The 23,804-nt window shown below is 39.0% G+C and overlaps 4 protein-coding genes across 5 annotated transcripts in view; 1 reads left to right on the forward strand and 3 right to left on the reverse strand.

Moving 5' to 3' along the window:
* Positions 1 to 23,804, forward strand: part of LOC311077688 (B-cell receptor CD22-like) — a 271,893-nt gene that overhangs the window by 51,998 nt on the left and 196,091 nt on the right. The gene's annotated exons all lie outside the window — the stretch shown is intronic.
* On the reverse strand, positions 1,315 to 23,760 carry LOC311078335 (CMRF35-like molecule 1). Its single transcript, XM_084107092.1, has 4 exons — positions 23,539 to 23,760; positions 23,124 to 23,441; positions 22,801 to 22,878; positions 1,315 to 1,773 (listed from the first exon to the last, which is right to left on the reverse strand). Exons 1-4 carry the CDS (start codon positions 23,576 to 23,578, stop codon positions 1,637 to 1,639), a joined length of 573 nt encoding a protein of 190 aa, XP_083963218.1. The 5' UTR covers positions 23,579 to 23,760; the 3' UTR covers positions 1,315 to 1,636.
* On the reverse strand, positions 5,185 to 8,736 carry LOC311078334 (uncharacterized protein). The gene is made up of 7 exons (XM_084107091.1): positions 8,518 to 8,736; positions 8,013 to 8,342; positions 7,536 to 7,622; positions 7,093 to 7,170; positions 6,679 to 6,783; positions 6,561 to 6,595; positions 5,185 to 6,438 (listed from the first exon to the last, which is right to left on the reverse strand). The coding sequence occupies exons 1-7, from the start codon at positions 8,555 to 8,557 to the stop codon at positions 6,067 to 6,069; spliced, it is 1,047 nt and encodes a 348-aa protein (XP_083963217.1). The 5' UTR covers positions 8,558 to 8,736; the 3' UTR covers positions 5,185 to 6,066.
* On the reverse strand, positions 9,905 to 16,386 carry LOC311078336 (CMRF35-like molecule 2). 2 transcript variants are annotated; one of them, XM_084107093.1, is made up of 8 exons: positions 16,263 to 16,382; positions 15,764 to 16,087; positions 14,812 to 15,361; positions 13,336 to 13,434; positions 13,147 to 13,196; positions 11,662 to 11,760; positions 11,473 to 11,522; positions 9,905 to 11,198 (listed from the first exon to the last, which is right to left on the reverse strand). In XM_084107093.1, exons 1-3 carry the CDS (start codon positions 16,300 to 16,302, stop codon positions 15,219 to 15,221), a joined length of 507 nt encoding a protein of 168 aa, XP_083963219.1. In that variant the 5' UTR covers positions 16,303 to 16,382; the 3' UTR covers positions 9,905 to 11,198; positions 11,473 to 11,522; positions 11,662 to 11,760; positions 13,147 to 13,196; positions 13,336 to 13,434; positions 14,812 to 15,218. The 2 variants fall into 2 exon arrangements, with proteins under 2 accessions (XP_083963219.1, XP_083963220.1); XM_084107094.1 differs by lacking the exon at positions 13,147 to 13,196 and having other exon boundaries at positions 16,263 to 16,386.

Below are 23,804 nucleotides of genomic sequence, written 5' to 3' on the forward strand. Positions count from 1 at the left end.
GGGGATCACTCTCCGGTTGAATCCCTCTGTTTAGCGGGCGCAGATACTGAGGGTGCACTCCACCTCGACGAACCCGGGGAAGTAGGCACACCATAGATACATCGAGGGAGTCAGAAACAATAGGCCGAATCCAGTCTTTTTTTATTTATCATTGATCACTGAATATATCGGACCTTCGTTTGTTCTGATGTTTTGTGGATGTGTTGCTGTTACGTAGATCAGTTCTGTCCCGCTGTTCTGTGTTGCTTTAGGAGACTTTATATTGGCATAATAATCACCGGCTGTATCTGTCACCTGATTGGTCGAGTGGGTGTGACTGGGGTTTGAATCAGGCTGCTGATTGGTTACTGTGGCGTAAACAGTAGAGATATTTGTGCAATTCTTGAGGTGTGATGCAGGCGTCTGATTGGATGAAGATGCAAGCATCTGGTTGGATGAAGATGTTACCGTGGCGACATCACTGTTTGGAATCTCCTCATACATGCGGTCAGTCTGAAAAACAACACATACATTTAGTTTACATAGATAATTCTCTCTGTTGATCAATAAACAATCATTTAACATGTATGTCTGATCTTCTACAGGTAAAGATTTGAACACTCACCTCTGTATTGTGCTGCATGTTTTGCTGAAATAAAGCTGCATGGAGCATGAATAGAGGAAAAAAGAACAAGTCAAATCAATTTCAACACTAAAAACAGGACTTTATAATCACAAACAAACTGTTACCTGTCCCAGATTTCCTCTTCCTCATCTTCAGGATGATGAAGGCTCCAGAACACAGAGTCAGAACCAGCAGAACCGAACCCAGACCGCCAGCAACAGAAGCCAGATCTGAAGGCAACGCTAAACACATGATATTTACATGATGAAACACAAACTGATTCTGATTATACTGGAAAATCAACAATAACATTCTAATAACTAATATAAATTCCTTTGATTATTGTACCATTAGGAATATTGTAATATTGTAAATATACAGTTGTTATATTGTGTAACTGAAGTGAAACTGCAATGGTAAACCTCAACTCTACAGAAGAAAACACTTCTCTTTACGGTTGATGTCAAACCAAATTAACCACATGAAATCTGATATGAGCATCATTTTCTCCACAAATGTTCAAAGCAATTTCCTTTCAAAGATTGATCATGTGATCAGAGAGTTGCATTATGGGTAGTGTAGTTTGTGTTCTTACTAGTGTTTGTCTGATAGAGTTGAACTGTAGTAATTCCTGTTGTTGTTCTTGTTGTTTCAGTTTCTGTTTGATGAGTCTCTGACAGAGAGAAACACCAGTGACTGTGAATGTGTCGCTCATGCAGTGATATAATAACACATAATAATAATAGACAAACACACACTTAACACTGTTTGCTATTGCTGCATATGAACAAATGTTGTGTTTTCTGTTCATATCACTGATCACTGATAATCACATTATAAATGTTCATTTAGAAGACACTTTATTATCTGAACTGATACAGAGTCACTTTGGATAAAAGTCTCTGTCAAACCCACGTAAAGCTGGACTCATGTTATTACTGTCATTATGAGATGATTTTACTCAGAAACTGCAGAACAAAGAAAGTGCTAAGTGTAAAAATAAAATAAAAATTGGTTTATGGAATAACTAAATCAAAGACTAATGCATGAAATGAGACGTATATGAGGCTTGTTAAAAGTCATGTTGCCATGACAACCGTCTGTCAGACCTTTGACCTCCTGTTGCGATGGGAAGAGAGACGGACGGTGAGATGTGGAGAGATGTGTTCCTGTGTCCGGTGAAGAAATAACCAGAGATAAAGCATATTAAAGCCTGAAGAGATGTTGAGAAGAAAGAGATGAAGTGAGTGCAGTGTGAGTGTGTGGAGAGTGTAGATGTCAGTGTGTGTGTGTGTGTGTGTGAGAGAGAGTGTAGATGTCAGTATAAATATATATATATATTAGGGTGACCATATTTTAGTTTTCAGAAAACAGGACGGGGGCGTGGTTGATGGGCGGGGCGTGATTTTGAGGAGGCGTGGTTAAGGGATGGGGCGTGGTTTGGGGGAGAATGCATCAAAAATACTAATGCATTCACAATCTTGCAACTATGTTATTGTACTTTAATACATAAAGTAATACATCCTTTCCATTCAATGTTTGGCCCGCAACAATACTATAAAAAATAAAGTTTAGCTTTTAACACCTTTTACATGACACTATTTCTTTTCATGGCCTATAGGTTAAAAATCTACTACTAAAATAAATTTAAAAATCTACTACACTATTTCAGTAAAAAAAAACAATTTCAATCCTCCTGATGTTCTCTTAGCCTATACTTTCTTTATGTGGGCTTCTAGGTCGCTAGCACCTTGACACTGACACACGTACGTACCAGCTTTGCAGTTCATGCATTCTGCTTTACACGGATCCCGACCGAAACGCAAACACGGGAAGTTTCTCTGTAAATCATCTGTGAATTTACATTTGGGCTTTTTTTGTAAAAAAAAATTACGCTGTTAGATACTTACATCTTACCTCGCACTTGACCGTAAACTGAAGCGTCTGAAGCGTCACGTTGCTAAAATTCTGTGAACGTAAAGTCCGCCTGCTTTGATTTGATTGGTCATTTCAAATATTCTGACATTGACAAGCAGTGACAGACCAATAAGGCTGTGATGAACACACACACACACACACACACACACACACACAGGCTATTCTGAAGATTCTGACGTGCTCTCTGCTTGACGCTGCGGATTGAAGAACACGCTGATTATAACAAGAGGGGGTGAAGCCAAAGCCGGTTTCATATGTTTTGTGCGCAAAGGCAAGCAGTCCAATGAAAAATAATGAAAACCAGGACATTTTCATCACTTTTTAAAAAACAGACAGGACGGCCAGGACAGGACGTGAAAACAGGACGTTTGGTCACCCTAATATATATGATGTGTGGCGTGAGAGCGTGTGAAAGTGTCAATTGTGTGAGTCTCACGGTGAATGCATGAGAGTTGTTGTGCAAGAGAGATGTCAGTGTGTGTGTGTGTATGTGTGTGTGCAGATGTCAGTGTGTGTGTGTGTGTGTGTGTGTGTGTGTGTGTGTGTGTGTGTGAGAGTGCAGATGTCAGTGTGTGTGTGTGTGTGTGTGTGTGTGTGTGTGAGAGTGCAGATGTCAGTGTGTGTGTGTGTGTGTGTGTGTGTGCGTGTGTGAGTACAGATGTCAGTGTGTGTGTGTGTGTGTGTGTGTGAGAGAGAGAGTGTAGATGTCAGTGTGTGTGTGTGTAAGAGTGCAGATGTCTGTGTGTGTGTGTACGTGAGAGAGTGTAGATGTCAGTGTGTGTGTGTGTGTGTGTGTGTGTGTGTGTGAGAGAGAGAGAGAGTGCAGATGTCAGTGTGTGTGTGTGTGTGTGTGTGTGTGTGTGTGAGAGAGAGAGAGTGCAGATGTCAGTGTGTGTGTGTGTGTGTGTGTGTGTGTGTGTGTGTGTGTGTGTGTGTGTGTGAGAGAGTGCAGATGTCAGTGTGTGTGTGATAGGGCTGTTGGAACGAATTCCGAAATTCGAATATAATTTGAATATTAAAAAAATCAATACTATTCGAATGCTGAAGTTCCTATTCGAATATTGCTTTTTTTTAAAAAATGCAATCTTGCCTTTCTCGCCGCCTTGTCTTACACGCTTTTGTTTCGTCTGATGAACAATAAAGTTTTTGAATCGTAACACAATTGTGCACGTTATCCACGCTGTATCATCATAACAATACTGTCAAAAATCGAACTTCTAACTAACTGAAGTTAAAATGAGCTCATTTGTGTTGTGGTGTTGGTTGAGGAAACACAGCTGATGTAAACCACTGTTGTTTCTGTGTCCTTGTCCTCTGGATTACAGTGACGTCCAGTGTCTTTGATCTACAGTCACAGGAAACTTCAGTTAATTAGTTAGTTAAAGTGCCTCTATTATGCTTGTTCGAATATTCCTCTCATGCAGTGTGTAATAGAGCTGTCGGTGAATGTAAACGGTCTGCAAAGATCTGAAGTCGAAAGTGCACGATAAATAAGTTACTGTCTCCCAAAAGAAAGAATCGACTCTGAAGCACCTAAACGAGTCGTCAGTAACTCCAGTCTCACTTCTGTGACATGCATACGTAACGCAGTAACACATTTGCATAATGCCTGCCTATGGTTTTCATTGGCTGCACCACATTCAAAATGTGGAAATAAACATATTAATTTGTGTCTGAAGAAAAGTCTTGAGGAAATAAAACAACTGATTCCCTCCACACTGACCTCTGATGGACAACATGAGAATATGAACCAATATTCCACTTTAATACATCTTTATTGCATCACTGAGGCGACAGAAACAAACTAGATCATGGCAAAGTGATGCAGTCTAACGTTAACCTGCTGAAGACTTCATAATGACTGATACGACAGACTAAGTGCATGTATGAAAGACACACTGACCTTTCCATTCCTTTAGGTGTGTAATTGTATTTTCGAAAAAGGCTTTTGTTGTAAATCTATTACATGTACAGCATCTCCACTAATCTTACAACACAATTATAAGTCATTTAAAGGGATGGTTGATTATGATTTTCTAACTTTAGTTGTTGTGTAATGTTGCTGTTTGAGCATAAACAACATCTGCAAAGTTACAACGCTCAAAGTTCAAAGCAAAGGGAGATATTTGCTTTTAAAGAAATTGCTTTTTAAGGACTACAACAAACGGCTGGTAGAAACTACACGACATTCCTCCCGGGTTAGTGACATCACTAACCCTACAATTTACATAAACCCCGCCCCCTCGGAACATGATTTATAGATTATCAAAACAGAATATGCTAATCAATGACTAGAAGATAACTACGCATAAGCTGCATACATTCATCAACTAACCATTCAGAAATGTCCTGTTGCTTCTACATGTTGTCACTTCTTCTTGAGTCTCTCCATCATTGTCTGACTCCGGTTTGAACATAAAAGGATAAAAGTTTTTGAAATTTTCAGTGCATGTCTGTGTGGGGAGGTAATCAAAGCTCCGCCCTCTTAAAGGGACAGACACAAAAACGGTGCGTTTTTGCTCACCCTCAAAAAGTGGCAATTTTAACATGCTATATAAAAAATATCTGTGGGGTATTTTGAGCTAAAACTTCACACACACACTCTGGGGACATCAAATATTTATTTTACATCTTGTGCAAAGGACATTTTACCACCACTTTAAATTCTCAATCAAAATCTAATCAAATCTATACTGTTCTTGACAAGTTGTTGAGGTTTAGTAGCAAGAACACATTAACCCCTGCTGGTAGATGTCATATTAACTCCATTAACCCCTGCTGGTAGATGTCATATTAACTCCATTAACCCCTGCTGGTAGATGTCATATTAACTCCATTAACCCCTGCTGGTAGATGTCATATTAACCCATTAACCCCTGCTGGTAGATGTCATATTAACTCCATTAACCCCTGCTGGTAGATGTCATATTAACCCATTAACCCCTGCTGGTAGATGTCATATTAACTCCATTAACCCCTGCTGGTAGATGTCATATTAACTCCATTAACCCCTGCTGGTAGATGTCATATTAACCCATTAACCCCTGCTGGTAGATGTCATATTAACTCCATTAACCCCTGCTGGTAGATGTCATATTAACCCATTAACCCCTGCTGGTAGATGTCATATTAACTCCATTAACCCCTGCTGGTAGATGTCATATTAACTCCATTAACCCCTGCTGGTAGATGTCATATTAACTCCATTAACCCCTGCTGGTAGATGTCATATTAACCCATTAACCCCTGCTGGTAGATGTCATATTAACTCCATTAACCCCTGCTGGTAGATGTTGAAACTACACTATACGGCTTCAACAGCATCTTTCTCCATTGACAGCCATTCAAACAATGTTTTGTTCTTTATTGTTTGTTATATATGATTATACATTACATAAAGTTAGTTATACATTAACTTTATTTATACATTATACACTTTATAAACTGTGTTTTGTACATAAAAGTGTGACAAAAGATGGAATAATTAAAACAAAGTAGATTTTACCAAATTTTGAGAGTCTTTTTCATTTATGGTTGATCACTGAATATATCGGACCCTCGTTTGTTGAGATGTTTTGTGGATGTGTTGAGATGTTTTGTGGATGTGTTGCTGTTACGTAGATCAGTTCTGTCCCGCTGTCCTGTGTTGCTTCAGGAGACTTTATATTGGCATAATAATCACTGGCTGTATCTGTCACCTGATTGGTCGAGTGGGTGTGACTGGGGTTTGAATCAGGCTGGCGATTGGTTACTGTGGCGTAAACAGGACAGACATTTGTGCAGTTGTTGAGGTGTGATGCAGGCCTCTGATTGGATGAAGATGCAGGCGTCTGATTGGATGAAGATGTTACCACGGTGACGTCTGTGTTTGGAATCTCCTCATACATGCGTTCAGTCTGAAAAACAACACATACATTAATAATTGAATAGTTTATGTAGATAATTCTCTCTGTTGATCAATAAACAATCATTTAACATGTATGTCTGATCTTTTACAGGTAAAGATTTGAACACTCACCTCTGTATTGTGCTGCATGTTTTGCTGAAATAAAGCTGCATGTAAATAGAGAGTCAGTCAATTTACACACTAAAATAAAACTAAATAATAACAATAATAATCACAAACAAACTGTTACCTGTCCCAGATTTCCTCTTCCTCTTCTTCAGGATGATGAAGGTTCCAGAACACAGAGTCAGAACCAGCAGAACCGAACCCAGACCGCCAGCAACAGAAGCCAGATCTGTACGTATAATATTGTATAAAACACAATGCTGATTCTGATATTACTGTTAAGTGAACAATAACATTCTTATCATTTATATAAATAATTTGTATTATAGTACAATAGAATATTATATTGTGTAACTGAAATGAAACTGCAATGGTAAACCTCAACTCTTCAGAAGGAAACGCTTCAGTCTGTGGTTGATGTCAAAGCAAGTTAACCACACGAGTATGTGCCTCTACAAATGTTCAAACCAATTCCCTTTCAAAGAGTGATCATGTGATCAGAGAGTTGCATTATGGGTAGTGTAGTTTGTGTTCTTACAAGTGTTTGTCTGATAGAGTTGAACTGTAGTATTTCCTGTTGTTGTTCTTGTTGTTTCAGTTTCTATTTGATGAGTCGCTGACAGAGAGAAACACCAGTGACTGTGAATCATGCAGTGAGAACATGAACACATAAACTCTAAAGCTCTACATTCACACACAAACCATTCACATCATGTGAATATGAACAAACGTTTATTTACACTGATTACTTTCAACTGAAAATATGTTAACGTTCATTCTAAAGACACTCTTATCCAAAGCAATTTGTACATTTTAATAACCGGGATCAAACATCTGAGGACTGAACCTTCAGTCTTCAACAACTTTAACACATTTAATCTCAAAGGAATCATCTAATATATATAAATGACTTCAAGTACATTTAGAAGCACAATATTCAAGAAATAAGAGTCATAAAGAGTGACAGACAGAGGAACTGACCTGATTGTGGACTCAGTTCTGTTGTACTGAAAGATGACGGTGTTTCTGAAGAAGGGCTGATGGTTGAAACTTCAGTGGTCTTTTTATCTGAAGGGTCACAGGAAAGATCAACTTAAAACACTGACACTGAAGTTCATTTAAAATACATACAATCAATTTTAATCTCTGTTTTAATCACTCTGTTTCTTATTGAGCCAAAGAAATCCAGTAAAGTCACTTTAACGCACTACCAAGTCATAGTTATAGTGACAATTGGACCCTAATATGAAGTTTGACCAAAACATGGTAACACACGTTTGTCAGTAAAATAAAGTTTAAACATAATTAACAAAATCACAGATTCTTCATTTGTGTTGCATTTTACAAAATTATCCAACTTTTCTGGATCTGGGGTTGTACAAGATTAATGACTTGATCTCTCACTCTCAGCTTGTTTCCATGCAGTTCATTTCTGCTATTAACAAATGAATCACTTACCCAATTTAACCAGCAACACAATCTCTGAATAGACATCATTAAAAGGCACAGTCCTGCTCACACCACACCAGTATTGGCCTCCATCCTCTGTTCTCAGATCAGTGATGGTGACGGTGAAAACTCTGGCCGTCGTGTCGTCAGTCAGAGAGAATCTCTCGTCTTTAGCTGGAGATCCTGATTCAACCATGATGTTTTTAAATCCAATGATGAGACACTCCCCCTTACAAAAATACTTTGAATATGATTCATATCCAGATTCATATGAGCATCTGATCTCAACTCTCTCTCCTCTGTGTCCAGTAATTGTCTCTGGAGCTCCAACAACAACAGCTGAAAACACAAATATCATTATATAGAGCTGTTATGTGTGAGCAAGAGACATAAGCAGGCCAGAATAATAACTGACAAATATCATCCATATGAGTCTGATGATCATGTGATAACAGAGGAAAAACAAGAGAAGATGTCAAACTCTGTGTAAAAGAGCTGAGAGTCTCAAACTCACCTGTACAGATGCTGGAAAAGAGCAGCAGGACGTCCAACATGATGAAATTTGACAAGCGTTTCGCTTAAATAAAAGAACAAATTCTGTGTGACAAACGTTACTGTCGTTCTCTTCCGTACTGAGAGAACAATGTGCGTCAGCAACTAATATTAACATTTCCTTCACGTGTTGATCGTCAAACTCATACTGTTCACTGACTGTGTGTCCGTGTTTTCATGTGGCGTTAGATGTGAAAACGCCTCTCAGTTTTGACCAGGAAATGAACTGTGAAATCATCAACCACAACCTGTTTCTGTTCTGTCTTTAACATGTTTGAGTGCTTTCTGTTGTCCTTTGGCTCTTTTTCTACTTCTGAATGTTTTAATATATTTTCAAGACATGTTAATTACATGTTAAGCATCATCCACTTATAGGAAAAAATGTCAAACATTTGAAGGAAACAATCCTTGCCAAACTCTGAATGAAAAAGACATGAGATGAAGAAGAAATGTGTGTTATTGGTGTTTTCTGTGGTAATCGACAGCATGGGGAAACACTGTTGTTTACACAAACTATAAATAATACAGAATATTTCTTGAACATTAAAATCACTCTCTCCATCATATGAGCTCTGGGAGAAGAGTTGCATTGTGGGAAACGTAGTGTGTTTAGCTGAAGCCTCAAAGCTCTTCCTGTGACTGTAGTTTCACTTCCTGTTTGGCAAGTGTGAGCCGAAGACATCACATGTTTAACTGAAGCTAAAGGCCTCCTAATATTATAATGATGAAGCTTTTCTTAAGCATCTCAATCGCACCAAACTAATCTGTGCCATTTATATGTTGCTTGCAATGATTTATACGGATATTCATCTACTTTTGAATGGTGCAGTTCCAACATCAGCCAGCAGGAGTGAACCGATGAAAACAGACAAACCTTGAACTGAACATCCAACAAGGAAACGATATTCACATTAATAACTACAGACTCACAATATAATAATAATGAAATAAAACATATGCTTCACTTGCAATCAAGAATAACATGGTTTAATTTATCCATTAAAGTATTTAATGAGACACATTCAGCTTTAAAAAAAATGCATTTATATTTTTATTATACATATTTTTGAATGTCAGAATGTCAAAAGTCAAACTGACACATTAATGATAATTACAATAAAAACACAAAACACCAAATACTGGATTCAAGAAGATGAATCTGATCTAATAAACTGAGAAGACAAGCTTGATTATGACGCATGTTCAGTAAAATGAAAACCCAAGCATCAATATTTTACCACAGGTTTACAATAAAAAGTGATGCATTGATCATAATGAATTAATTTCTGTCAAGACTGCACATTAGTCACACAGAAATAAAGATATTTTACAAAAGAAAGAGGATTCAGTCGCGTCTGTTTCTGTTTATTTGGTAGTTACAGGACATATTTACATCACATTTAGAAAGAATGATCATTTCTACAAATATGCCACCAAAAATAATAACCTGAGGAGCTTTAGCACTCTCTCCAGTGACAGTCCAGTCCAGTTATATTCAGTCAGAGAAACAGAAGCTCCTGAAGAGTTGCTTAATTTATGACATGCAGAACTAAATATGGATATCAGACAGTCCGTTATAAAGAGACGAGTAATGACAGATACAATAAAGACATGATTGTGACAGCCAATATGATTTGTCTGATTTCTTCAAGCGATCACATTTACCATGTTTACTATGGTAATGTTTAGCACACAGTCTTTTGCATCGCATGTACATATTTCTGCCTTATACGGTGATCAGAATCCACATTGGATCACAGACTGAAGTTATTTCACACACTCGCTGCTGTCTCTGAAAGTGAGTTTGAGCTAAAATGGTTCTGAAAGTCTTTATTGCTGATGTTAGCTGGTGTATGGACTCATCCGGCGCTGCCGTCTCCAGACTCAGATAAACTCCTCCTCTGTTCATGATCACTCCTCAGGCCGAGATCTTAAGCCACTCCTCTTTGGACCGAGATATTCGGCGGGCCAAAAAACCCTGGCCGTTGAGGATCCCCGACAGTGACAGTGGAAACACGACTAATGTGTGCAACTGAGGCCTGGGACACACTAGACGATGTTCAAATCTTTATCGATTTTAAAACTGTGTGAGACCACAGACATAAAGGCTGTTTCAACCGATTTCAGCATTATAATCCTCTGAACACACACACTAGAAGATTCGTCCGGGCCGCGAGACACACACCTGTCGATTGTAACATGTTCACAGTGATCTGAGATCTCACAGAGACTCGCAAGATCAAACGTGACTTGAGAAATAAACTGGAGGGCGATTGACGTCATCAACTGATTCTCCTGGCCTGAGTTTTGTTTTACAGGAAGAAAAACTAAAGAAAAAAAAGAATAAGATGATCTTCTTTCTCAATTCTCCACTTTCATGGCATGTTTGTGGCTGCCGAGTCTCAGCTAAACACACAACATCCGGTTGGTGAAGCTCGCTCTCATTGGCTAACGCAGATTTACCGTCAGAGGCGGACCAATCAGGAGTCGGGAATATCAAACATGTTCTTAATGAACTCATGTGTGTTTATGAAGGAGTGCTGGAGTCTCATATGACGTTATAGTTTATGAAACACAGCTGTAAAATACAGTTGTTTCTGTGTCTCTGTCCTCTGGATTACAGAAGCGTCCAGTGTCTTTGATCTATAATCACAGGAACAAGAGTTATTAAGTTAATAGAGAAAATAACTCAATCAAAGATGATCTCTAGTGTTTACACATGAATATAATAATTCACACACAAGCTGACAGAGATTCAGTGTCTGAAGATCATAAACACACAGTCCTGTTTCAGTATCATTACAGCGTTGAGCAAGAAATTAAATCTGATTGTGTTTCAATGGATCTGCGAACACAATTACTGTAAACCACCTTGAGTTCAACACATAACCATAATCATCAGTTTCTGCTGACTCACCTGTTCATAAATCACTGGATTAAACACAACAATGGTGGACGACAGCAGACCTGAGCAATAGATCAACATTAGTCTTTCTTAGAGACTCACTTCTTCAGTTATCTTAAAGTTCATAATTATAACATCCTTTAATTCAGTTCTCATGCATTTCATCACAAACCCAACCAAGTATTTAGTGTAAAATATTACCTTTAATCTTCTTTTTCTTCCTCACAGCCACTATAATCAGTGGAACTGCTATCAGGAGTAAAACTAAAGCCTCCGCAGAGACGATAATCACGAATGAACCTGAAAAACACACGAGAGAAACAGCCAGAAGAATAATTGACTAAATCAAAGACTAATGCATGAAATGAGACGTGTGTGTGTGTGTGTGTGTGTGTGTTTGAGTGCAGATGTCTGTGTGTGTGTGTGTGTGTGTGTGAGAGAGAGAGTGCAGATGTCAGTGTTTGTGTGTGAGTGCAGATGCCTGTGTGTGTGTGTGTGTGTGTGTGTGTGAGAGTGTGTGTGTGTGTGCAGATGTCAGTGTGTGTGTGTGTGTGTGTGTGTGTGTGTGTGTGTGTGTGAGAGTGTGTGTGCAGATGTCAGTGTGTGTGTGTGTGTGTGTGTGTGTGTGTGAGAGTGCAGATGTCAGTGTGTGTGTTTGAGTGCAGGTGTGTGTGTGTGTGTGTGTGTGTGTGTGTGTGTGTGAGAGAGAGTTCAGATGTCAGTGTGTGTGTGTGTGTGTGTGTGTGAGAGAGAGAGAGTGCAGATGAGTGTGTGTGTGTGTGTGTGTGTGTGTGTGTGTGTGTGTGAGAGAGAGAGTGCAGATGTCAGTGTGTGTGTGTGTGTGTGTGTGTGTGTGTGTGTGTGTGTGTGTGTGTGTGTGTGTGAGAGAGTGCAGATGTCAGTGTGTGTGTGTTTGAGTGCAGGTGTGTGTGTGTGTGTGTGTGTGTGTGTGTGTGTGTGTGAGAGAGAGAGAGAGAGTGCAGATGTCAGTGTGTGTGTGTGTGTGTGTGTGTGTGTGTGTGTGAGAGAGAGAGAGTGCAGATGTCAGTGTGTGTGTGTGAGTGTGTGTGAGTGCAGATGCCAGTGTGTGTGTGTGTGTGTGTGTGTGTGTGTTTGTGTGTGAGTGCAGATGTCAGTGTGTGTGTGTGTGTGTCTGTGAGAGTCCAGATGTCAGTGTGTGTGTGTGTGTGTGAGAGAGAGAGAGAGAGTGCAGATGTCAGTGTGTGTGTGTGTGTGTGTGTGTGTGTGTGTGTGTGTGTGAGAGAGAGAGAGTGCAGATGTCAGTGTGTGTGTGTGAGTGTGTGTGAGTGCAGATGCCAGTGTGTGTGTGTGTGTGTGTGTGTGTGTGTGTGTGTGTGTGTGTGTTTGTGTGTGAGTGCAGATGTCAGTGTGTGTGTGTGTGTCTGTGAGAGTCCAGATGTCACTGTGTGTGTGTGTGTGTGTGTGTGAGAGAGAGAGAGAGAGTGCAGATGTCAGTGTGTGTGTGTGTCTGTCTGTAACTGAAATGAAACTGCAATGGTAACGCTTCTGAAAAGCAAGCATAAACACACAGTCCTGTTTCAGTATCATTACAGCGTTGAGCAAGAAATTAAATCTGATTGTGTTTCAATGGATCTGCGAACACAATTACTGTAAACCACCTTGAGTTCAACACATAACCATAATCATCAGTTTCTGCTGACTCACCTGTTCATAAATCACTGGATTAAACACAACAATGGTGGACGACAGCAGACCTGAGCAATAGATCAACATTAGTCTTTCTTAGAGACTCACTTCTTCAGTTATCTTAAAGTTCATAATTATAAGATCCTTTAATTCAGTTCTCATGCATTTCATCACAAACCCAACCAAGTATTTAGTGTAAAATATTACCTTTAATCTTCTTTTTCTTCCTCACAGCCACTATAATCAGTGGAACTGCTATCAGGAGTAAAACTAAAGCCTCCGCAGAGACGATAATCACAAATGATCCTGAAAAACACACGAGAGAAACAGCCAGAAGAATAATTGACTAAATCAAAGACTAATGCATGAAATGAGACGTGTGTGTGTGTGTGTGTGTGTTTGAGTGCAGATGTCTGTGTGTGTGTGTGTGTGTGTGTGTGTGAGAGAGAGAGTGCAGATGTCAGTGTTTGTGTGTGAGTGCAGATGCCTGTGTGTGTGTGTGTGTGTGTGTGTGTGTGAGAGTGTGTGTGTGTGTGCAGATGTCAGTGTGTGTGTGTGTGTGTGTGTGTGTGTGTGTGTGTGTGAGAGTGTGTGTGTGTGTGCAGATGTCAGTGTGTGTGTGTGTGTGTGTGTGTGTGTGTGTGTGTGAGAGTGCAGATGTCAGTGTGTGTGTTTGAGTGCAGGTGTGTGTGTGTGTGTGTGTGTGTGTGTGTGTGTGTGTGTGAGAGAGAGTTCAGATGTCAGTGTGTGTGTGTGTGTGTGTGTGTGAGAGAGAGAGAGTGCAGATGAGTGTGTGTGTGTGTGTGTGTGTGTGTGTGTGTGTGTGAGAGAGAGAGTGCAGATGTCAGTGTGTGTGTGTGTGTGTGTGTGTGTGTGTGTGTGTGTGTGTGTGTGTGTGTGTGTGTGTGAGAGAGTGCAGATGTCAGTGTGTGTGTTTGAGTGCAGGTGTGTGTGTGTGTGTGTGTGTGTGTGTGTGTGTGTGTGTGTGTGTGTGTGTGTGTGTGTGAGAGAGAGAGAGAGTGCAGATGTCAGTGTGTGTGTGTGTGTGTGTGTGTGTGTGTGTGTGTGAGAGAGAGAGAGTGCAGATGTCAGTGTGTGTGTGTGAGTGTGTGTGAGTGCAGATGCCAGTGTGTGTGTGTGTGTGTGTGTGTGTGTTTGTGTGTGAGTGCAGATGTCAGTGTGTGTGTGTGTGTGTCTGTGAGAGTCCAGATGTCAGTGTGTGTGTGTGTGTGTGTGTGAGAGAGAGAGAGAGAGTGCAGATGTCAGTGTGTGTGTGTGTGTGTGTGTGTGTGTGTGTGTGTGAGAGAGAGAGAGTGCAGATGTCAGTGTGTGTGTGTGAGTGTGTGTGAGTGCAGATGCCAGTGTGTGTGTGTGTGTGTGTGTGTGTGTGTGTGTGTGTGTTTGTGTGTGAGTGCAGATGTCAGTGTGTGTGTGTGTGTCTGTGAGAGTCCAGATGTCAGTGTGTGTGTGTGTGTGTGTGTGTGAGAGAGAGAGAGAGAGTGCAGATGTCAGTGTGTGTGTGTGTCTGTCTGTAACTGAAATGAAACTGCAATGGTAACGCTTCTGAAAAGCAAGTTAACCACACGAGTACATGCCTCTACAAATGTTCAAACCGATTTCCTTTCAAAGAGTGATCATGTGATCAGAGAGTTGCATTATGGGTAGTGTAGTTTGTGTTCTTACTAGTGTTTGTCTGATAGAGTTGAACTGTAGTATTTCCTGTTGTTGTTCTTGTTGTTTCAGTTTCTGTTTGATGAGTCTCTGACAGAGAGAAACACCAGTGACTGAATCATGCAGTGAGAACATGAACACATAAACTCTAAAGCTCTACATTCACACACAAACCATTCACATCATGTGAATATGAAGTTGTATATTATTTTTTTCATAACACTGATTACTCTCAACTAAAAATATTTTAATGTTCACTCTAAAGACACTCTTATCCAAAGCAATTTGTGGATTTTTAATAACCGGGAGCAAACATCTGAGGACTGAACCTTCAGTCTTCAACAACTTTAACACATTTAATCTCAAAGGAATCATCTAATATATATAAATGAATTCAAGTACATTTAGAAGCACAATATTCAAGAAATAAGAGTCATAAAGAGCGACAGACAGAGGAACAGACCTGATTGTGGACTCAGTTCTGTTGTGAACTGAAAGATACTGAAAGATGACGGTGTTTTTGAAGAAGGGCTGATGGTTGAAACTTCAGTGGTCTTTTTATCTGAAGGGTCACAGGAAAGATCAACTTAAAACACTGACACTGAAGTTCATTTAAAATACATACAATCTTTAATTCAATCTCTGTTTTAATCACTCTTGTTTCTTATTGAGCCAAAGAAATCCAGTAAAGTCACTTTAACGCACTACCAAGTCATAGTTATAGTGACAATTGGACCCTAATATGAAGTGTGACCAAAACATGGGAAATATTTTCTTTGTACTTTTGTCAGTAAAATAAAGTTGAAACAGAATTAACAAATCACAGATTCTTCATTTGTATTGCATTTTACAAAATTATCCAACTTTTCTGGATCTGGGGTTGTACAAGATTAATGACTTGATCTCTCACTCTCAGCTTGTTTCCATGCAGTTCATTTCTGCTATTAACAAATGAATCACTTACCCAGTTTAACCAGCAACACAATCTCTGAATAGACATCAGAAGTAAAAGTCCTCTCCACAACACACCAGTATTGGCCTTCATCCTCTGTTCTCAGATCAGTGATGGTGACGGTGAAAACTCTGGCCGTCGTGTCGTCAGTCAGAGAGAATCTCTCGTCTTTAGCTGGAGATCCTGATTCAGCCATGATGTTTTTATTTCCATAGATACACTCCCCTTTACAAAAATACTTTGAATTTGATTCATATCCAGATTCATATGAGCATCTGATGTCAACTCTCTCTCCTCTGTATCCAGTAATTGTCTGTGAAGCTCCAACAACAACAGCTGAAAACACAAATATCATTATATAGAGCTGTTATGTGTGAGCAAGAGACATAAGCAGGCCAGAATAATAACTTACAAATATCATCCATATGAGTCTGATGATCATGTGATAACAGAGGAAAAACAAGAGAAGATGTCAAACTCTGTGTAAAAGAGCTGAGAGTCTCAAACTCACCTGTACAGATGCTGGAAAAGAGCAGCAGGACGTCCAACATGATGAAATTTGACAAGCGTTTCGCTTAAATAAAAGACCAAATTCTGTGTGACAAACGTTACTGTCGTTCTCTTCCGTACTGAGTGAATAATGTACGGAAGCAACTGAAATATATATTTCCTTCCTCTTCTGTTCTCTAACCACATCCAGCTGATATTAACATTAGCCCCGTTTACATGGAGCATTGTATTCCGATTATAACCAGTCTAAAAGTCCAATCAGAATGAAAATGCTCCATGTCAACACCTCAATCTGAATAAAAATGCTCAAACTGATTGAAATTTCAGTCGGATTGAAGGGGGTGGAATAAACCTTTTCATGAACCGATCAAACGAAAGATTATATGTAAACGAGCTGATCCGATTACTTTGAGCGTACGTCTTTCTGCGCATGCCTGGTTTTGCGCCAGAAAATTCTGTCAGCTAACATAATGCCTTCTGTTTGTGATCCGATGTGGATTCTGATCACCGTATAAGGTAGGAATATTTATACCCGATGCAAAAAACTATGCACGCTAACCATTACCATAGTAAACATGGTAAATATGTACGCTTGAAGAAATCAGACAAATCATAATCCTGTTTTTATTTTATCTGTCAGTAGCCTATGTCTCGGACTACCCTTTTTCTCTGACTGAAAATATAACCGTATCCTTCTGGGAGAGAGTGCTAAAGCTCCTGGTCATATTTTTGGTGGCATATTTGTAGAAATTAACATTCTTTCTAAATGTGATGTAAATACGTCCTGTAACTAGGCTACCAAATAAACAGAAACAGAGCGTTTGTTGTTTGTCCTCTTTCTTTTGTGAACGTTCACAAACGTCATAAAAGGTAAACCACTTTATTTCTGTGTGACTAATGTGCAATTTTGACAAAAATTAATTCATTATGATCAATGTATCGCTTTTTATTGTAAACCTGTGGTAAAACATCTATTCTTGGGTTTTAAATATTCAATTAAACAACAAAAATGCCAGCAAACAGTCGCTCTTGTTTTGCGATCACGCTGTTTCCAGTGATTTCTTTCTGATCAGTTTTCTGATAAAACCTCCTTTTTTTTCTTCTTTTTTTTACAATAATGATATATATTTAATTATATGCTATAATGAGTGTGATATGAGTATGAGAATGAAAAACTGATGCAAATACAAAACAAGACAATAATAAACAAAGAACAATACACAATACAATAAAACTTCCATTTTGTTGGTGAAATGATGGGTTTGTGTGTGACATTGTTCCAGAGAGGCGTGTTACGGGCGTGTTTTAGTGAATCGCTGTGGAGCTTCTGGAAACACGGAAAATGTTTCCTGAAAACTTGGAAATAATGAGCTTCCAGATTCGGCAGACAAGCTGTGTGTGCGCATGTCAGAAAATGATTTCGATTGAAAGCGTCAGCACATGTAAACACCAGATCGGTTTAGATAACATCCCATGTAAACAGTCAACCGGAATCCGTCAATCAGAACGATCTCAATCAGAATAGCAAAAAAGTGTGCATGTAAACGGGGCTACTGATACACTGATACACTGATACAACTAATATTAACATTTCCTTCACGTGTTGAGAGTCAAACTCATACTGTTCACTGACTGTGTGTCTGTGTTTTCATGTGGCGTTAGATGTGAAAGCTCTTCAGGACATCAGTGATGATTCACCAAACTGTATTAAATATATAAGCAGTGTTTTTATTTTAGTAACAGTACAACTTCTCAACGTCACCATCACTAAACTTCCAACAACTCTTTCAGTTTTTATCTAGAAACATTTTCCCTGAAGGTTTGAGTTAGAGTAGTTTATAAAATCTCAATTCTAAGCATATCGATGCTGTAAAAGCGCACTGAGTTTACATGTTCGGCTGATGACGTTTAATCTCCTCGACTGACTCTGTCGTCACATTTAGACACTTGTTAGCAACTTTTTCAAGACAAGAAACAGCTTCAATAAATCACGAGTGGGGAAATACTGATGTATTTTATGTCGTAGAATAAAGCGTGTCTTGAGCTTGTGTTCACCACAGACCTTATTTCAGCCATTTAACCAAAACCCATTTCAAAAACCCATTGACTTCGGGACCATGAAACCAGAAGTGCTAAAACCCACTTCCAAGATTTGGCCAACAAACTGATGTCAAACCTGCACCTCTACAGCCATCTTACCCTGAGGGAACCTGAGGAGTTTCGGCACAGCGCCACCTAGTGTTGGCGGATGATGGAAAATTGATATTTTAGCCTATAAATATTTTGACCTTCAATAGTTTAATATCAAGCTGAATGACACCCAACTTTCCCATGTTGGCCATTTACTATTTTGTAGTAATATGATGTATTTTATGAACTCAATAGGATGTTATTACGAAACTTGGTTTGTGTGATCATGTCCTGAAGGAGCCTGAGAAGATATAAAGAGCTGTGTAGTGTTTTATACAATATCTTGTCAGAGCTACTGCCTTTTGCACTTAAACTTCATCATTGCTCTGATTCTCTGCTTTCTTAATGTTGCCTCTTGTGTGAATTGCCTCATAATCGCTGCTTGCTGCTGTATTTTACATTTTTAATAGCTTTATTGAACTGTAGATGAGGTGTGCCAAAGAATATTGAATTTTGTGTCATTTTAACATTTTATTTACATTATTTTTTTTAGTTGTTAGTAACATTTCTGGTTAGTATATACACTTTATAAACTGATAACAGTAATATATTGCAGCGTTTATACGCCCACGTATAAATATAATTAATTATTATTCATAACGGATTATGATCAATAATTAATATTTTAATTATTTTTAATTATTTTCAGAATTTACTGTAGCAGAATCAATAGTATGATCATTTTATCAGTTCATCCAATGAACAGAAAGCATAAACAAGTATCAACTCTAGGAAATATAATATCTTCCTGGCCAAGAAAGAATTAATCCCCAGCTAACAATAAATTAAGAAATAATCACGGGTAAAAGCATCGGTAACTTAGATCGAAGTTTAAGACAATAAATTTGATAAGCACACACACAAGCAATATCTTTTCAAATACGAACAATACTTTATTGATTATATACTAACACACAAAGCTAATTATCTAAAATATCTAACACAAACCCATGCACACGCATACGCACACATTCATACAAGTTACAGAAAGAAAGAAATAAAGAAAGAAATACAAAAAGAAGAATGAGTTTGGGAAGAATGAGTTTAAGGGTAAGAGGAAGGAAATTCCGAATTTCTATATGCACTTGTAAGACATGACCTGAACGAACCATCAATCATTAATTTAACCCTTCTATCGTTTCTTAGACATGTTATTACATTTATATCAATACACCAGTTCAGTTTAAGAGTCTGGAGGTAGTACTTGCGTCTTTGCTTTTGCGTTCCTTTTGGGAATTCCTTTGGTCAGCGTCAAAGGGGTTCGTTCGTTGGTTATTGTCTCCTCGTGCCTGGATAGATGCCGGTCAGTCACGTGGTGTGCTGGCGGAATGAAAGTCTTTGTTTGAAGCTGGCTTTGCAGAAGAAACGTGGCTCGAAATCTTGTCGCAAAACTTAACTTAGAACCGAGACTCACAACGGAAAGAAAATGATAACTCAGAAAAGAAAGAAACTTGAGAAGAGAGTAGGCTAGTAAGGTGACTGGAAATGAATCTAACCCATCTGATCTTAATTTGGGTTGATCTGCTCGTCTGTTAACGTTACATGGTTACTAAAACCATCGTCTGCCGTCTCCGTCTTTGTTCTGCACTCGTTGAGAGCTCTTCTCTATCAGAACATTTTGAACGAACCAACTTTCCCCCCAACGCTCTGCGCTGGTTTTTAAAGGGTTTTTTTAAACAAAAAGGTTTTGTTACTCCTACAAATATCCTGACTGCTTCTTTGTTTGTAAAGTCATAAATCATGTCTTCCCTGGGGGTTCTCTAATTGAAGACCAGATGCAACAGTTTAGGCATGATTTCTAATTATCAGAATATGAAACATTTTACACAGATTTAATTCCAGCCATCTTGCTAGTTGTGTTCGTAAGATAGCATTGATATGAAACAGTACACACTTTCATTCACACACCTAATCATTACAACAATTACATGAATTATATGGGATCAAAGTATACTAAAACACACTGGTGAAACAACACACGTAAAACATTCCCGTAGTTGGGGACATTCCGTTTGGTTCATTCCCGTAGTTGTTACAATATATATATTAGGGGTGTAACGGTACGTGTATTCGTACCGAACCGTTTCGGTACAGGGCTTTCGGTTCGGTGCACGTGTGTACCGAATGACTGAATGCAATATTTTGTGTGCGGAACATAGGTACATTTTCGTGTTTCCACACGAACATATTAAGTGGCGGAAGCCTTCGCGTTCAGCGCAAATCCCGCTCTGCAGCTGATTCTAAAGTTTTACCAGAGCCCGTCTGGTTTTAGTTTTACCCGTCGTCACTGTAACCTAAACCAATGAAATCGACTGCAGGGCGAAAAAAGCTTTTCCGCTCCGTGTGCGCCGCCGCACTCTCCGTTCCGTGTGTGTGTGTGTGTCTGCGCGCTGCGCTCTCTGCTCAATGTTCGACTCCGTGTTTGCGCTGCGCGTTCTGCTCTGTCGTTAACGGCTCAAACACTCCAATCATGTAACTTACCGATCATGCACTGGAAAAGCAAAGTCCGCTCAAATAAGGTGACATTTCTCAGTAGTAGACTTCTGTTTGCTGAGCTGGTATAGTCATGCTAACAATGGTAAAATGACCTGCTCTGATCACATGCTCTGGTAATAATAGCTTTGTACTAGGAATATATTTTATTTTGATAATTAGTAAAAAAATGGAAAAATAAATCTTAAATTCATTGTTGATTGATTATTGAAAAATAATAATACATTGATATATATGTTTAATATTATTTTAATATAGGGCTATTTTCTGTTCCTTTTTTTCCCCGGTGTTTCATTTAATTAGGTGATTCTAAGTTTAATTATTGATGATTACAAGCTTGGAGGAATTGCAATTAATTACAGCAAATTGTGCAATTAAAGTTCATTTTTTTCCCAGTCTTAATTTTTAAATATGAGCAGGCCTACAAGCTGGGATTGGTAATGCAGCACTGTAATCATAGTTATTTATTTATATTTTTCATTAAATTTATTATGTGATATTGGTTTGAGACTGAGAGTATTTTATTTAGTGGAGAACTTTGGAGCAGTATTTTATTTCTTATTCTTTTTTTATTTTATATATATTTTATTATATTTTATTAAAAAGTGTTTAAAAAAAGTGTAAACAAATTGTTAAAAAAAGTTTATAGTAATAAACAACCTGCAGTTTAATGTTTGCATTTCTTTCACTTACTGTACCGAAAATAAACCGAACCGTGACTTTAAAACCGAGGTACGTACCGAACCGTGATTTTTGCGTACCGTTACACCCCTAATATATATATATATATATATATATTATCAGAAGTAAACGTAGAACAAACAGGCCGGGATCAAACACCAGCAAAAGAGATATCCAAGGCTGAACACAAACGGACACAGTAAAAAATGCTGTAAAATTTACAGCAACTTACTGGCACTTTTGGTTGTAAAGCCTGTAAATGTACAAGAGTACTGTAAATCATAAACTACAATTATACAGCACACCTGTAAAAGCAGCAAAACAAGAGTAGCTGTGAATTTACAGTTCTTCAATGTAATCTTTACAGTATGTTACTGTTATTAATAATGCAAAGGCAGGCAGAGTTTCAGGTCAGGCAGCAAACAGAGTAGCGAGTATCCAGGCAAACAAAGCAGAGTCACAAAGGCAATAAGCAAAGGGTCGATCCGGTGAAAACAGTCCAGGGTCAATAACGAGGAAACAATGGAAACAGGGAAAACGCTCAGAAACGTCAAGACTTCGCAATGATGGAGTGGAGAGAGACTGAATAAATAGTCCGAATGATGAGCGGCAGGTGTGCAGATAATCAGTACCAGGCACGGGTCATGAGGAACGGAGTTTAAATGGATAATGTCAATATTCGGGAGAGGGAGCCCTCTGGAGGCGAGTAGGAGGAACCACAGAGGCTTGATTCATGACACAATGTCTGTGGACAGTCTTTTTCTTTTATGGTTGATCACTGAATATATCGGACCCTCGTTTGTTGAGATGTTTTGTGGATGTGTTGCTGTTACGTAGATCAGTTCTGTCCCGCTGTCCTGTGTTGCTTTAGGAGACTTTATTTTGGCATTATAATCACCGGCTGTATCTGTCACCTGATTGGTCGAGTGGGTGTGACTGGGGTTTGAATCAGGCTGCCGATTGGTTACTGTGGCGTAAACAGGACAGACATCTGTGCCTGTGTGTGTGTGTGTGAGTACAGATGTCAGTGTGTGTGTGAGAGAGAGAGAGAGTGTAGATGTCAGTGTGTGTGTGTGTGAGAGAGTGCAGATGTCAGTGTGTGTGTGTGTGTGTGTGTGTGTGAGAGAGTGCAGATGTCAGTGTGTGTGTGTCTGTGTGTGTCTGTGTGTGTGTACCTGTGCTGGTGTGTTCAGTGCTGCTATACGGACTAATGCTGGTTGTTGAGATCTGGACACGTGTCTTTGTCTCTGGAGCTGAGAAATGAAGAAGAGCGTCACACCATAATACATATATTCATAAAACAATAAACATGAGTGATGAAGCAGATTGGTGTTAAAGCTGCAGTCCGAAACTTTTTTTGTGTTCAAAATTTACTAAATTTATAGACACAAACAGAGAGAAGGAGCTCCGGCTCAATGTTCTTCAGACGCAGCAGTTTATTAACCTCTAGAGCGGCAGAAGTTACGGACTGCAGATTTAAGTGTTGAATATCAGGCACCTCTGATCACATTTAGCTGGATGTGTGTGTAGTGAGTCCATCCAGCTTTACATCCGTACAGTCCAGCATCTTCCCTCTTCAGGTTACTGATGGTCACTGTAAATGATCTGGCCTGAGGATTATCCTTCAGTGTGAATCTGCCACTGATCACTGAGGACTCTCCTCCATCAGACTCTAGTATAAGGACATGGCCTCTGTTAACTCCTCTGTAGAAGTATTTGTAAGAGTTTTCATATCCTCCTGGATAAGAGCACGTAATGATCACTCGTCGTCCCTCTGTTCCACTCACTGTAATGTCCTCAGACAGTGAACTGCTCACTACACACACACACACACTGCTTTACTCATGTACACTGATAACATACACCATAATATTAGATAATAAACACTTTTAGTAGAGATCTTCAGCTCTTACCCGTCAGCAGAAACACACAAACTATCAGTGGAAACTTCATTTCTTCATCAGTTCAGTTCAGAAAATCAGTCTGAAACTCTCAGTAGTTCCTCACACGACTCTCTGAAACTCAAACAGCAATAATACTGCTCTCATCTATATGTGGAGAGTAAAATAATATTCTTCTTTCTCGTCTCACTTTATGAGAAACTGTGATCTCTGTGTTTCCATGTGGCATTAGGTGTGAAAACGCCTCTCAGTTTTGACCAGGAAATTAATCATCAACC

This window comes from Abramis brama (genome assembly GCF_963993115.1).
Source record: "Abramis brama genome assembly, chromosome: 2".
NCBI lineage: Eukaryota > Metazoa > Chordata > Actinopteri > Cypriniformes > Leuciscidae > Abramis > Abramis brama.